This window comes from Protopterus annectens, chromosome 1.part2 (genome assembly GCF_019279795.1).
Source record: "Protopterus annectens isolate FY-2018-M chromosome 1.part2, PAN1.0, whole genome shotgun sequence".
Taxonomy (NCBI): domain Eukaryota; kingdom Metazoa; phylum Chordata; order Ceratodontiformes; family Protopteridae; genus Protopterus; species Protopterus annectens.
Window position 1 is genome coordinate 719,443,521 of NC_056727.1, and position 15,154 is coordinate 719,458,674.

The 15,154-nt window shown below is 41.4% G+C and overlaps 1 protein-coding gene across 1 annotated transcript in view; it reads left to right on the forward strand.

The window, feature by feature from the left end:
• AHCTF1 (AT-hook containing transcription factor 1) overlaps positions 1-15,154 on the forward strand; it is a 2,707,103-nt gene that overhangs the window by 657,287 nt on the left and 2,034,662 nt on the right. The window contains exon 8 of the mRNA XM_044058692.1: positions 11,152-11,236. Coding sequence (XP_043914627.1) covers positions 11,152-11,236 — 85 coding nt within the window. The remainder of the gene's footprint in view (positions 1-11,151; positions 11,237-15,154) is intronic.

Genomic DNA, 15,154 nt, shown 5'->3' on the forward strand with positions numbered 1-15,154 from the left:
TTTGTGGTGTATTTGCTTTTAGATGAAGGTACAGTTTGTTGTTACATTTGCATTTTTATATATATATATATATATATATATATATATATATATGTGTGTGTGTGTATATATATATATATATATATATATATATATATATATATATATTTTTTTTTTTTTTTTTTCCTCCCCATTTGGGGGGCACTTGACATCGGGGGCAAGAAAAACTGAAGAAAATGGCGTCCGCTTCATGTTTTATACCCCTGATGAACTGACATCATGGAAGAGGAGACAGCAACCGACACAGGGCCTAAGACTTTGATATTTAGGCCGACTGAGGGCAACCTGCCAGCGGATTACCCTAATGTAGTGACTGCAGCAGTTAATACATTTGAACATCTACATTTATGGTAAGTGTACACAACTGTACTTTTCTGCTTGTGCTGTGTATAGGAGCCTTAACTGTGTAGCTCTGAAATATCCCTTCAAATGAAGTAATTCTAAACCACCTTGTTCTGTTAGAAGAATTGGCTGATCCCACCTGATTTTTGCCATCTTCCCTTCACAGATAAAATCCTTCAGCTCTTAATTGCTATCCACAACTTCTCTGGTTATATATATATATATATATATATATATATATATATATATACATATACATACATATATGTGCCTGACCTTCGTTTAATACTGAAGGGACTAATAACATTTTGACTGCTTGTATCTTGCTATCAGTTTCCCTAAAACAGAGTTTTGAATATCTCTGTTTTTGTATTATCTTTTGTTTAGTCTCTTTCCACATATCCTTATCTGCCACAACAGAATTTTTTTTAATCAATACTCATAAGTACTTCATTTTATCATGCCCCCATAAATGTGGATGTTGCTGAACCAATTTGTGTCTGTGTACATTTTTACAGCTATTGCCTCTGTTTTATCATTTTTAATTTTGTATCCTGTAAAGAGTTTAAACAGTCTCAAAATGTTCCACAACACTGAAATGTTTTTCTGGTTTTGTCATCTGCAAATGGCCAGCTTTTCTCGACTACCATATTAATTATATCCTTGAATGTCTATGTCCCTCATTTTCTATGACAGTTGTTCTTTAATGCAAATAAAGTGGAAACAGAACACTTCTGCCTGGTTCCTCTGTTCAGTTAGAAATTATCAGAGAGAAACCCGTCCACTTAATTTTTTTTCTCCAATCCCTTGTATATTCTCCTAACCAGCCTTATTTTAACAGGGAATGCAAGTGCTTTTATTACCCTGCTCATAAAGTCCCATCTTACTGTGTTGAATGCTTTCTCTGCATGAAGACCCACCAACAACAGTGGTGTGTTCTTGCATTCTGCTTCCCTCTGGATCATTGTTCTTTTAATTTCAGATGTTTGTCTCCCCACCTCAAAACCACATCAATCCATATCTATCAGTTTTGACATCACCTTTGCCTTTGTCATAGACACAAACACTTTATAATCATAGTTTAGAATTGAAATGGGGCCTATATGAAGTTGGATCTGATGGGTCTTTACCCTCTTTAGGTATTACAGCTATCTCAGATTCTCCAGAATGTTGGTGCTTCTCCTCCTCTTAATATACTGTTAAACAAAACTTTCTAGATCTTTTGGTTTTTCCCTCTTAGCTTCCAGACTTCCACAGGAATACCATCTATTCATTGGAAAGTTACTGGAGATTGGTTATACATCACCATTTTTATCTCATCTCCTCGTATCCTAAGTGTTAGTTATTGAGCCTTGTCTACCTTTAATCTTGGCATATTTAATTCTTCCATAAACATTTCAATTTTTACCTTTTCTTGATGTCCGTATTTCTCTCCTTTGTACAGATTTTCTTAACATTTCCGAAATATTTCTAGTACCTCTAAAGGATCGCTTTTCTTGTTTATAGGCACTCTAAGCTTGGCATCAAACCATTGTACTTTGTTGTCCGAGTTCTAATTTTTTTTGTGCTCTGGAGTTGCCAAAATGGCAGTCTTTCTAAACTCCTGCATGTTATCGAGGTAATCCCTTATTTTCTGTGTAGCAGTTTGCAATTGCTCCTCTTGCTCTGAGAAATTTTCCCTTTTTCTGCAGTACACCTGTAATTTCCACCTTATTTTTGAACTTCCCTTCAGTTTTATCCCACTCCTAAGCTATATTTTTAGAAGAAATTTCTGTCTTCTCTAATAACTCCTGAATAATTTCCACTATCTATTCCTTAAAGTTCTCTCTTTTCAACAGATAGATGGGAAAGAGCTAGTGTCTTATTTGTGTTTCATTACTCTGTGTTTTTATTTTGGTTATTATTGATGCGTGATTTGAAATAGTTGTATGCATTTCAAAACTTTCAATTAAATGCATGTGTTCCTGTGAATTATAACTTCTGTTTTGTCTAGCCCAGTTTTTCTGTCTTGGGAAATAGTCTGTAAATTCACTCTGAACTCCTACTGAATTCATATCTTACATGCCAACTGTTTTCATAAATTTCCTCAAAAATCTACCCTGTCTTATGTTTTTCCCTACTACGCCCCACCTTGTTACAGCCTCATTGCTGCAGATGAAATTCTACCCCACACGGTGAGGTCTGCGGTGGGAGTGACGGATGCGTTTAAGGTAGAGGTGGGGTTGTATCAAGGATCAGCTCTGAGCCCTTTCTTATTTGCAATGGTGATGGACAGGTTGACAGACGAGATCTGACAGGAGTCCCCATGGACTATGATGTTTGCAGATGACATTGTGATCTGTAGTGAGAGTAGGGAACAGGTGGAGGAGACCCTGGAGAGATGGAGATATGCTCTAGAGAGAAGAGGAATGAAAGTCAGCAGGACTAAGACAGAATATATGTGTGTGAATGAGAGGGATGATGGAGGAATGGTGAGGATGCAAGGAGTAGAGGTGGCGAAGGTGGATTAGTTTAAATACTTGGGGTCAGTAGTTCAGAGTAACGGTGAGTGTGTAAGAGAAGTGAAGAAGAGAGTACAGGCAGGATGGAGTGGGTAGAGAAGAGTGTCAGGAGTGATTTTTGACAGACAAGTACCTGTAAGAGTGAAAGGGAAGATCTACAAGAAGGTAGTGAGACCAGTTATGTTATATGGGTTGGAGACTGTAGCACTGACAAAAAGGCAGGAGTTTGAGCTGGATGTGGCAGAGTTAAAGATGTTAAGATTTGCACTGGGTGTGACGAGGGTGGACAGGATTAGGAATAAGTATATTAGAGGGTCAGCCCAGGTTGGAAGGTTTGGAAACAAAGCCAGAGAGGCAAGATTATGTTGGTTTGGACATGTGCTGAAAAGGGATGTGGAGTATATTGGGAAAAAGATGCTAAGGATGAAGCTACCAGGTAACAGGAAAAGAGGAAGGCCTAAGATAAGGTTTATGGATGTGGTGAGAGAGGGCATGCAGGTGGTTGGTGTGACAGAGCAAGATGCAGAGGACAGGAAGAAATGGAAACAGGTGATCCGCTGTGGCGACCCCTAATGGGAACAGCCGAAAGAAGATGATGATGACCTATAAGTAATATTCCCTGCTGAAAGATGATTATTTCTTTCAGAATTTTCTTCAGCTCCATTATAGCAGTTCTGTGTGAAATATATGTACCAGTGTAATCATCCTCCATTGCCAGTAGATCTTTAGTACTACAAGTTTACCATTATGTTTTATATCCTCTTCTAACACTATTGGAGCTCATCTTGCAATTAATGTAAGCTCTCCCTTTTTCATTTGTCTCAAATATTCCATAAATAACCTTCCTGAAAACCCTCCTTTATCAAATTTGCACGCTTAGTTCTTTCTAAATGTTACTCCTTCAGGATACCTATTTGCTGTCTACATTGTCAATATAGTTCACTAATCTTTCTGTATATACCTGAGACCATTTACATTTAAGGATACTGTAGAAAGTGCTGTCATTATGTTGAAAAGTTATTCCCATGTTGTGTATCAGCTTTTTTAAATGTCTAGTTTCAGCCTTTGTTACATGCATACACTAATGTTTGGCAGGTTGACCTTTTATACAGTTGTTTCTTGTGACATCCATTTGAACCTATGTTGCATCTTAGAAAAATGTTGTTTTCGTGAAAACCCTCAAACAAAAAACAAACACCCCCCCCCCCATAATCTAAAACCTATTAATACCAATACATAAAAAACGATGTACAACTTCACTCGAGCCACTGCTGCTGCCTCAGGTTTCCTTTTGCGTGGAGGAGTTATTACATGTGTTATCCTTGAAATAACTACCTTCTCCAAACACTGTATCCTAGGAGCAATCTCTAGGACTGGAGCATGTTTTGATTCTGCTGTCTTGCTAAGGTATTGTATTCAAATAACCTTCACCCTCCAGCCATGTGTGTGTCTTGTACACCTCCCCCCGATGTGCAGTAGCAAATCCCATCCAAACCCTGCCCATGACTGATGAAGGGAACAATCTAGAGTTTAGGAAGGGGAGGCAGATTTTAGGTTTAGGGAGCGATTGAGACTTTAGTAGTAGGGAGGAGGAAAAGGGTCTTGGTTTAGGGAGTGACCGTGGACTTTAGGAGTAGAATCAGAGTTTTAGTAGGGCTGCATTCCCTGTTGTGTTAGACAGTGATGCTGGGTTTGTGGGGGGTACAAGAGATAATTATAGCTCACTCTCATCCTTAAATCACTGTACTGTGCAAAGTTTTTCAAATGAGGACTGCCGCATTTAATACTGCAGTTAACATAATACAGTCTTTTTAGAAAAGTTACATAAGCATAGATATTCAAGTAGATTCATTGTTGTAGTCCGGTATCCTTCTGTCATCCTCCTTTTCTAACATTCGGTTTCCTTGTGTGGGATGGCTCCCTAATTCTGTTTGAATTCCTTCCCTCTCACTTCCCTCCTTGACTTCCATCCCAACTTTTGTCTATTTTCTCGAGAGACTGATTGAGGTAGACTTGGTGCCATTGTGACTCTTATCTGACCCATTAGGATTGGGCACAGAGGTCTTTTCCCTGGCTGTTGCTGCGGCATGATAAATCTGTAGATGGCTTAGGCACTCTTTGTACCACCAATCTCCTTATAATTTGGCTGGAGGGCATTGACAGAATCCCTGGTAAGAAAGGTATCGTTCTTAAAGTTAAAATAACCTAAATGTGAAAACTGCAATTGTGAAGCTATTCTAACTTCTACACTTGCGGAAAGTTCCTAAAACAACTGTACTTTCCCCTCTTAAAGCACTGCAGCTTTGTAATGTAAAAGTTATTGTTTCCTTGTTTCAACCTTTGAACCACCTAGTAGAGTGTAGCCAGATTCCTGTCTTGCATGGCACTGTTTTTGGTGCAGTTTGACTTAAGGAAGAAGAATTTGAGAATTGCAGTCCATAATGTATAAAGACCAGTTCACAGCTCTCCATAGAGACGGTTGCAAATGGAATTAAAACCTTCTCTGATGCACAAAATGGTTTTGGAACTGCTTTGTATCCAACCATTTATATGTCAGTCTTCTGTCCAAGACCATAGTGTAAGGGACAAAAGTATCTTTTAACCTGATTGATGCATATAGGGAACTGAAGTATCACTGTGAAAGAACTGGGGATTTCAGGCAGACTAGCCAGCTGTGTCTTTTATGTCAGGAAGGTATGGAAGCTCATTCTCTAAAGAAATACCTCCATATGGCCGGCTGGTTAATTGTGTTTTTCTTTTATGACAAGCATTTTTAAAAGTTTTGCAGGACCCAGGGTGCCTACATTTTCACATTTTCCCCACATACTACGAATGCTGCTAAAGCAATGGTTTGTATGATGAATGTAGTTTAGTTATGGTGCTACTTGTAACGGTAGCTGTTTGAATGCAGAAGTTACTGTTTAAGTGTTGGGCTTTTTTCCATTTGTCCACTAGGGCTGCTTTAGGTGCATCATTCATGGCATCAGCTAATGGGTGAGGACTCGCCCTTGCCAAAGTTATAACAAATACTCTTAAATGCCCTTTGAACAAGAATGTCCTGTTTTAGACGTCCTGCTCAGGAAGTCTGTAGGAAACTGGAGAAGGGTATAATTACCCAGTCTGCGATGTAGATTTCAGATTCCAGCTCCTAGGAATATCAGGAACTTCCCAGCAAAGGCTTGGTTTCTCAACTGGAATAGGGCATTGTTAGACCTAGCAAAGGGAAGAAGGGAATGTTACAGAGAATGGCTTGAGACCTAAAGAAAAGCCTGGAGATCCTCAGAAGTGTGACATCTGATGGAATAGCCATGCTGCCCCCTCTCCCTTTCCTGCTTCTTTTTCTTTGTAACCATCCTCTGTCCAACATTACCTAAATTGCTGAATTCCTGTCTTCCCTTAAACCTCACTCCTCTTCCTCCTAAAAATTGTTTTGCATATATTGTTCCCCCAGCTTCCATTAATTTCTGTGTAATTTGCTCATTCCCTTTTCTAAAAATCCTCTTCCAGTTCTTTATCTCTTTTGTAATATTCAGTACTTCAGATATAGTTGCTTGACTTCGATTTCCATTAATTGCTTTTTTGGCAGCCAACAGAATTAAACTTAAAAAGGCCTTACTATGTCAGATCCTGTGTCCCAGCTCAAAATAATAATTTCCTTAGTTACAGCCATTTACTTGCCCAATATTTCTGGCAATAGCACTTTGAAGGGAATTTTTAAAATCTACCAAGTCATTGCACTCCCAAAACAAATGTTCCCAACAACTTTTTTTCTTCCCCATCACATCTCCAACATTTGCTATCTACCAGAGGAAAAATTATTTCAAGTCTTCTTGGAGTATAAAAATATCTAAGTACCTGTGCAGACACTTCAAGCAAAGATCCTAAACCTTCTGGACTTTGTTGCATACTTGGAAGCTTTACATATGTTTTTCCATTTGTTCTCTTGGGAGTAGCTTTTCCAGTCTGTCTTCCCAATCTTTTCTAACATCCTCTGATTCTTATAGTTGCCATGCATTATCTTGTATACCCTACTAAGCATTTTTTAACAGAAGCTTCTGTTCTTGTTGAACTAAAAAGTCTACCCTTCTCCAGTTACTTACAGACTTCCTGAGCAGGAGGTCTAAAACAGGATATTCTTGTTCAGATGGCATTTTTCACCAGGACAGAGTATCCTTGTGTTCCAGCTTTACTTTTATGTCTGTGGTGATGTCTGATATTAACTTACATCAGGCTATCCAGTTACCACCTCCCCCAAGCCTTAGGAGAAAAGACTCTGCATTCCCTTCATGTGCATATACAGCTAAGATACTACATATACAGAACAAAGGAATGTTTGACTTTTTTGCAAAGGGTGGAAGAGGGCAGACTGTTTTCTCCTATCCCTTTCTCTACCAGGGGCTAATATCAAAGTATAAACAGACAGCCTGTACCCATCCCACTCTACCTTTCCGGCTCTAGTTATTTGCAGTATATCTTTATCAGTTTTCTTTAATAAATTCCACCCCCCTTTTGCAAATTTCTGTACCTGTACTTAGTCGACCCTATTGGCAAAATCTTTTTCCATTCTTTTGTTAGCTTAATACTTAAAATACTTTGCTGCATTATGAGTGTAATTTGCATAGGCATTATCAGGAGTGGCCTTAGGTCAACTGGTGCCCTAGGCAAAAGGGCTCCAGGACGCCCCCCACCCCACCACCCACTGCCCCCCATCCTGGTCTACCTACCCCAAACAAATACTGAAACTGTGCCCCTGCTAGAGCGGTGCCCTAAGCGGCCGCCTAGTTGGCCTAAGCCTAAGGCCAGCTATGGTCATTGTAGTACTTAAGATTTTGCATCCAAAATCCCTATTTCTTGAACCCCCTCCCCCGCTTCATCATCATCCTCCTCCCCTTCCTTCTGCTTGTACTATGTATAGGAGCCTTAACTGTGTAGGTTTAAAATATCCCTTCAAGTCTGGTAGTCTTAAGCCACCTTGTTTTGTTGGAAGGATGAACTTATCCCACTTGACTCTTGCCCTTTCCTTGTTTATCTTGATAGTCCAAACAGGATGTCCTTTATGCTGTTGAATTCACCATAACTTGTTTCAGGAAGCTTATGCTCCACATGGAAAAGTTGTTTGAACTCCTCAGAAACTACTGCTCCTGGTGGGTGTGCCTGAACACTTCCCTGAGCAGAACCTTCCTTCCCTAGTAGAAAGTGACCCAACTGATCCACTACCATCAAAATATTCTGCAGACCGGGATCACTGCAAGGAAACCATTCAGGCTTCTGGTGTTCATGATAAATTGCATTATAATAGCTCCCCTAGCATGTCTTGGCTGCACACAGGAGAAGCTCCAGTGGTAGCCAAGAAACAGGTGTCACCACAGGCACCCATACGTGCATTAAGGGAGGAGATTCTCATGCTGGATTCACTATTGTGCCCAGAATCGGGGAATGCCCTTCAGGGCAACTCTACATCTAATGACTCTGTCCACTGATTCCTCAGACCTAGCTTGGGGTGGGGACTCAGTTGGGAGGACAGAGTTGGGGGGAGCTCAAAAGTGATTATAGCTATTCGTGCACTGAAGCCTTCACTTCCCTACAGCAAGGTGTGGTACAGGTGAAGATAGATGGTATGTCTCTGGCAGTGTACATAAACAAACAAGGACTTTCCCTGTTTGCCTTTATAGCTGTGAAAGCGGTTGTAACATGCTGCAGCCTGTATTCCCTCAGGACAGAATGTTAGATTGAACAGATCTCCAGCAGACATCCATGAATGAATTCTGAAAAAGGAAGTTGGGGGGGGGGTATGATCAGATTGTGAGGTGTACTGAAAAATGGACCTGCTTGCCTCACACTTGGAACATGCAGCTGAGAAAGTTATTTGGCAGCTCCAAAATCATGGACAGCTGATCTCTGTGAGCTGGACATTTCTGTTTTACAGTTATCCTCTCATTCCTTTAATTGCCAAACTACTCAAAATAAGAAAAAAAAAGTAATCCTAGCTGCACTCTTGCACAGTGCAACACTGTCTTTGTTTCTTGAGCAACATGGCAGGAGGAAAGTGCAGTGTTTCCTCCGCATGCAGATAATCTTAACTTTAAAAGTGGTGGCTTTCTGCTACGTGAGAATGTGGACCCTCTAAGGCTGACAGATTGGATGATCTTACCTTGATTTCAGGTAGGCATAAGTATTCTGTGAAAGTGCTGAATATTGTTAGAAGGGCCAGTAAACCTAATAAAGTAAAATCACATGTAGCAGATTTGAAGAATTTTTTTTTCTGGTGCCAGTCTAGAGGTCAGTACCCAAAGAGAGTTCAAGTGGTTTTGGTCGTGATGATCTGTCAGACATTTTCAAAATCAAGCTTAGCTTAATTTTCGGAAAAGTGCATGCTTCTCTTTCAGCCTGTCTTCCTATGGGCTCCTTTGCTGCAGTCTGTAGCTCAGTGAAACTGTTCCTAAAGGGTGGTGGTTACCTCAGACCAACTTGAAAGAGCATGTTCCACTGTGGGGATCTCAGCTGTGCTAGAAAAATGTATCCTAGCCTTCTTTGAACCAGCTACTTAATTCCGTCTTGAGCATCCATCGTGGAAGATGTAGTTTTTAGTTGCTAATACTAGCCAGTAGAATTTCTGAACTACAAGCCCTAATGAGTAGAATAACTTTTTCACCAGGACAGAGTATCCATGTAGTCCAGCATTACTTTCATGTCTGTGGTGATATTACCTTACGTCAGGCTATCAAGTTAAAATTTTTCCTCCCCAAGCCTTAGGAGAAAAGACTCTGCATTCCCTTCATGTGCCTATACAGCTAAGATGCTACATATGCAGAACAAAGGAATTCAAAAGTCTAATCAGATATTTGACTTTTTTGCAAAGGGTGAAAGAGAGCAGACTGTTTCTCCAGCAAACTTTTTGGTTAGCTTGTTGCATTTCCTTTTGTTAATCGCACCATGGCAAACATACCCCCAGTTAAGATTAAGGCTCCAGCAAACTTTTTGGTTAGCTTGTTGCATTTCCTTTTGATAATCGCACCATGGCAAACATACCCCCCAGTTAAGATTAAGGCTCAGTCCGTTAGAGCTACTGCTGCAACCACAACCTTCGGGAGGATTGCTAAATCTACTATACTAGAAACAGCTTCTTGGTCTTCTTTCTGTACTGTTTCTAAAAACTGTAGGATAAGTTTTGTTTCCAGGGTAAGGTTTGCTTCTACCATCTGCAAGATATTATTTCCAAGTTATTCTTTTTTGCCTTCCTAGGACTTAGTGCTTTGGGAATCTTCCCAAAGGCGAGAATTGCAACCGTGAATATTACAATGAACAAAATTCAGCAGTGTTAGGAACTTAACGTAGATACAGATGTTTGGGTAGATTCACTTTTGCAAACCAAGTACCCTCCCTTCCCTCCTTTCTTTTCTGTTTTAATTGTTGCCCTTTGGGTGCGATGGTCCCTTTGCTCCTATTTCATGCCTGCCCTTTCATCCTTCCACCAGGAGCCCCTTCCCTCCTTTGTCTACCAACCACCTGGAGAGGAGGACTGGTATCTTCTGGGTGAACCTGGAGCAGCATGAGCTGTGCCATCTGCTCCAGTAGGGCTTTAGCATTGGGTTCACCTCCATAGCCTTTTATGAATTATGTTGGTTGATGCACCCTTTGTACTGCTGATGTGCTGACAGCTTTAGTGTGAGAGCATTTGCCGAAGCTGTGGGAGGGGTAAAGTTCTGAAAGTCAGGCTGGTCACAGGCTATCTACATGCAATCCTGCAAAAATGAATATACTTAAACATCCACATTTATGTTAAAGTACAGTTGTGTTATGAACTTATCTACCCTGATTGTTCTCCTGACAGTCTCTTATTTTCTTTTCCAGTTACATTTTACTTACTTATTCTCTGCAAGCTTTTGTGTCTTACTCTTATTTGCTTGGTTTGTATTTTAGTGTATTCTTGTGTATGTAGTGCAGTTACTTTAGTTATGCACCTCACCTTTCTTGCTCAGTTTTCTGTATACCCACACTGCCTGTCTTTCTTTCGTCAGGGTGTGAAGTTACTTGATAAAAATAAAATTTATAGGCCCTTGAAGCGATCATGGGAAGCCTTGTTTTTAGAACTAATACAGCTTTGTTTTTTGCTTTTTATAAAATTCCATAAACTTTGTAATTTGCCTACACTTTTGGCAGTGGGCTGTTCAGTATTAATAGATAAGCTATTTGGGTGATATTCTTGTTTTTGATGTGCTAAAATATGATACTTTTAGCAGTTAGTAATCTTTATTAATTTATTTTTCAGCGAAGCAGATGTTTTAAGTTTACATTTACTGCAGCTGGCTTTTGGCGACAGGAAGTGCATCTCATCTGGTCAAATCCTGTATGAGGTAAAAAGCTTTTTACTGTGGAATAGTTGATAATGTTGGTTTGTTCATTAACGCAGACATAATTATGTATGCCAGATTAGTTTTATTTATTTGCACTATGACTGGGTTAATCCCACTGGAGACCCAATTCCTTTCAAAGCAGCTTTAACAAAAGATACTCTTTGATTGTTCCTTGGTGTTGATCATTGCTTATTTTTAGCTAAATCTCGCAGTCAGGCATATCTTCTACTCTGCTGAAGCATGCTGTGATGTAACACGCAGACTGCAGTGACTTATTCCAGAGCCTGCCAGGTCTGTGCTACTTGCACAGTTTGAATTGTGGTCTTTGCTGTCCTTGGTCATTAAGTTCTTTCATGTCTGAGCATCATGAATACCTCTGTGGCTGTCGCGTTACTTGCCAAGACCTGCAAAGGGATTTGCTGTGTAATCTTAAGAAAAACGGGTACTGCTTCAGGTGTGAGGAATTAAACCTACTCCCTTTTGAATTGAAGGTGGGAAAAGGTGTTGACCAAACGAATAATGATGCCTGCATTCAAAAGCTATTTAATCCAGACCGGATCATCTTCACAGCTCCTGCCGTATGTTTAGAGCATTTCCACAAGAGCAAGTACTTAGAGGCTACGTCTGGATGTGAACCTTGTTGCAATTCTTGTATCTAGCCAGTCTTTCAAACCCTTCTGGTAATAAGCTTTTCATTAAGTAGTGAGCGAGCAATCTTGTGCTGGTACCTGTCCTTTGTTTTCGACTTTGGGGACGGGGACAGTATGTTTTTAACTTCCACCCTGAGATGAGGGGACATGCTAAAGTTCTCGTGTTGACATATCTTTGAATAATTTGCTGTGATTTGCTTGATTCAATAGGACTTTGAGCCATCTGGTCACAGACCAAGAATCAAGGCCCCCTGCCCTCTACTGTTAAGGCCAGCAAGCCCAGGTGCTTTGAGGGCCCACCTGACAATCAGGTTATTAGATGTCTGGTAAGAGCTTGAGATGTGCATGTGATATTGCATCACTGTGGGATTAAATCCTGAAGATGGTACCAACAGTGGTACAAGCTCATTGCCTTCCACAAATTCCTTCACTTTCTGATCCGCCAACACTTGTGCAATCTCTCTGCTGTTGTGTGAACTCTGCCAGGATGTAGTGAATGTCATAGTTCTCACATCTCCAGGATCCTAGAATGATAGGGGTTGTCAGGGTCACTCTGAGATGGACAGGATTAAGAAAGCCCACCCCCCTCTTCCTCATGATATCTGGGTGATCCTATTGATGAGATACAGTTTAGACATGGTTTATTGTCCTGCTTAGTTGTCTTTAGATCTGCTTTATGGAGGACTTGAGCTGGAAACCTTGAAGTACTGGCTCAAATCTCTGATGGTGGCTAGTATTAGGAGCATGATGGGAGCAGCTTTTGATACTTTTAATTCTGCCTTTCTAGCTCTTTGTTAAAAAAAAACAAAGCTGATTCTCTTTACATGCTGCCATTTAAGTGGCAGATCATCTCACTGAGCTTGTTGTTTGCAGATTACTTTTGTGATCTCTCAGGTCAAGCACAGGTCCCAGGGATCACAGCTGTCTGCAGTATTGCTGGCAGAGTAGGTTTGGAAGAGCAGGGTTAAAGTTACTTATCTGCCTGCCATATGGGGGCATAGGACACTCACCTGTTTATCTTCCTTATCCCTTTTCCAGGTGTAATTGGTTATGAGAGCTGCAGATAAGCTGGAAGATTGCAGAAGTGTTTGGTTTCAAGGAAAACCTTTGTATGACCTTTCATGTTGCCTTCCTGATGAGATAGTGTCCCAGTGCAATTTTGACTGATATCATGTCTATGCAGGGTGGCACTGTTGATACTATACAGCCTTTAAGGGTGTGTGTGTGTGTGTGTGTGGGGGGTTCTGTGGAACAGCCTTATTTTCTGCTTCTTTTAACTGTGGCTCAAAACGTTGTTTCTGGCTATGAAGGCTTTTGCGGTAATTTGCTGCTGAGGTTTCTTTTTATTCATTTAGACACTTTTGTGTATCTAAAACAGGGAAGGCAACACAAAATGGTCCTAATACAGATAGCAAATATACCTTACTTTGCTCAAAATTATCTATTAGTTTAGAAATTAAAGTATTATTTAGCTGTGCAGGTATGTGCTATTTTTATAGGTATGATTTAGTAATTGTCAATCTGATGATGTCCAATTCATTCCATTAACCTAAGGGGCTCTGTTCTGACACTTGGAACTGACCGGCCTCATTCTCACAGCTCGAGATTCCAAACTTGAGCTCCTCCTCTGTACCCATAATGCCCCGTTCCCCACACGTTACCTCAGATCTCTTTTGCCACACTTGAGAGCTTCTCCGTTTAGAGTTTGAGTGAGATTCTAATTGTCTGATTCTTCCTACCTTTTATGTCTTCTCCTTTGCATTTCTTTTCTTTCTAGCTATCGGGTTCTGTCCTTTAGGCTTTAAAAAAAAGTTTCTCCACCTTGCGCCTTTTCTTCTTTTCTCCTTATGCCTGATAAGAAGTGTTTGGGTTTTAAAAAGTGCATTTCCTGTGGGCAGAAGATTCCTTTATTGGACACCTACAGAGAAGTGCATTTGCCATTTGGGGCCTCTCCATTTGGAAGCCTCTTGTGACATATGCAGAGCTTTTCACCCCGGGCTCTGGTGGATAGGTGAAGCAAACTCATTTTGAAGCGCTTGCTTCCTCCTTTTGCCACCTCAGGGGCTCAACCCCTGGCTAAGAAGCCCAATGATTCCTGGGAGACCAAGAGGCAGTCTCCCTCATGGTTCTCCTCAGAACCTCCATGAAAGAAACTGAAGTCTTCGGAACTGACACGTTTGGCTCTGAGCTTTCTTACCTTGACCTCCCTCCACTTCATTCCTCCTCTGGCTATGGGGCCGAGTGGCATTCCCTCGGTCTCTGTCCTGGCTGTGTTGGCACCAGAGTATTCTCTGCTTGTGCCTTCTGGAAGATCTATGACTTGTTCCCCACTGAGATCTCCCTGACCTCTCTCTTCAGCTTCGTCTAGGTCTTCCCGAAGCCTGTCCTGTGGGGGATGTGGTTAAGCTCATAAGGCAGTTCCTTGAGATAGATCCAGATGGATCTCGTGTCCGCCCAGTCTACTTCAGGATGTGTGAAGGCTCTTTCTGTTCCATGCTGTAGCTCCTTCTCTGATTCATCCATCAGTTTCAGAGTTGTGTGTTCCATTGGGTCCTGGTGTGGGAGCTGATAGCGATTTCTTCACCTCTGACATTCTCTCCAAAGTGCTCGGCTCCGGCTGCTTTGGTTCGGAGTGTGTCTCGGAGCTGTAGCATTGAGGTCAGTTCCATGAGGTTGACTTCAACTCCAAAGGTCTTATAGCCATTTATTCCCCTTGGGGCCTCAGCCTTTGACAGCTCAGCTTAGACTCTCCCCTTGGAGTAGGAGGCCTTTTCCCTCTGGGAGGTGTCTGCCCTGGTGGCTTTGGCCCGGGTGAGATGGCTCTAGGTAGTTTGGAGTCTTTCTGTGTTTGAGGTTGTGGAGAGGGTCCTCTCTGTTCCTGGGAGACTCTAAGCACTTACTGGAACAGAACCCCCTGTCCCACCCTGGAATTGTGCCTACAATCTCTGCGCTACCACATGGACAGCTGGTCCTGGAAAGCCTCTACACCGTTCTCTCAGTGGATCCCCAAGCTTTTTCTGATACCTTCCTGGAGCATCCTCCCGAGGAGGTCCCTCAGAAAAGACTGTGTAAAATGAGGCACGTGCCTCTTACCATGGATACCAGTTTCGAGGAAGGTGAAGGGTCTTCCAAATTTCCACCCGACAAGGTCTCCTTCAGAGACGTCCTTGCAATACTTAGCCAGAAGAGTGAATGGTCCTCTTAAACCCCTTCCCCGGAGGAGTCTGTTTTGTGGGAGGTTATCAGGGCCAGCTCATCTGCCACCTGA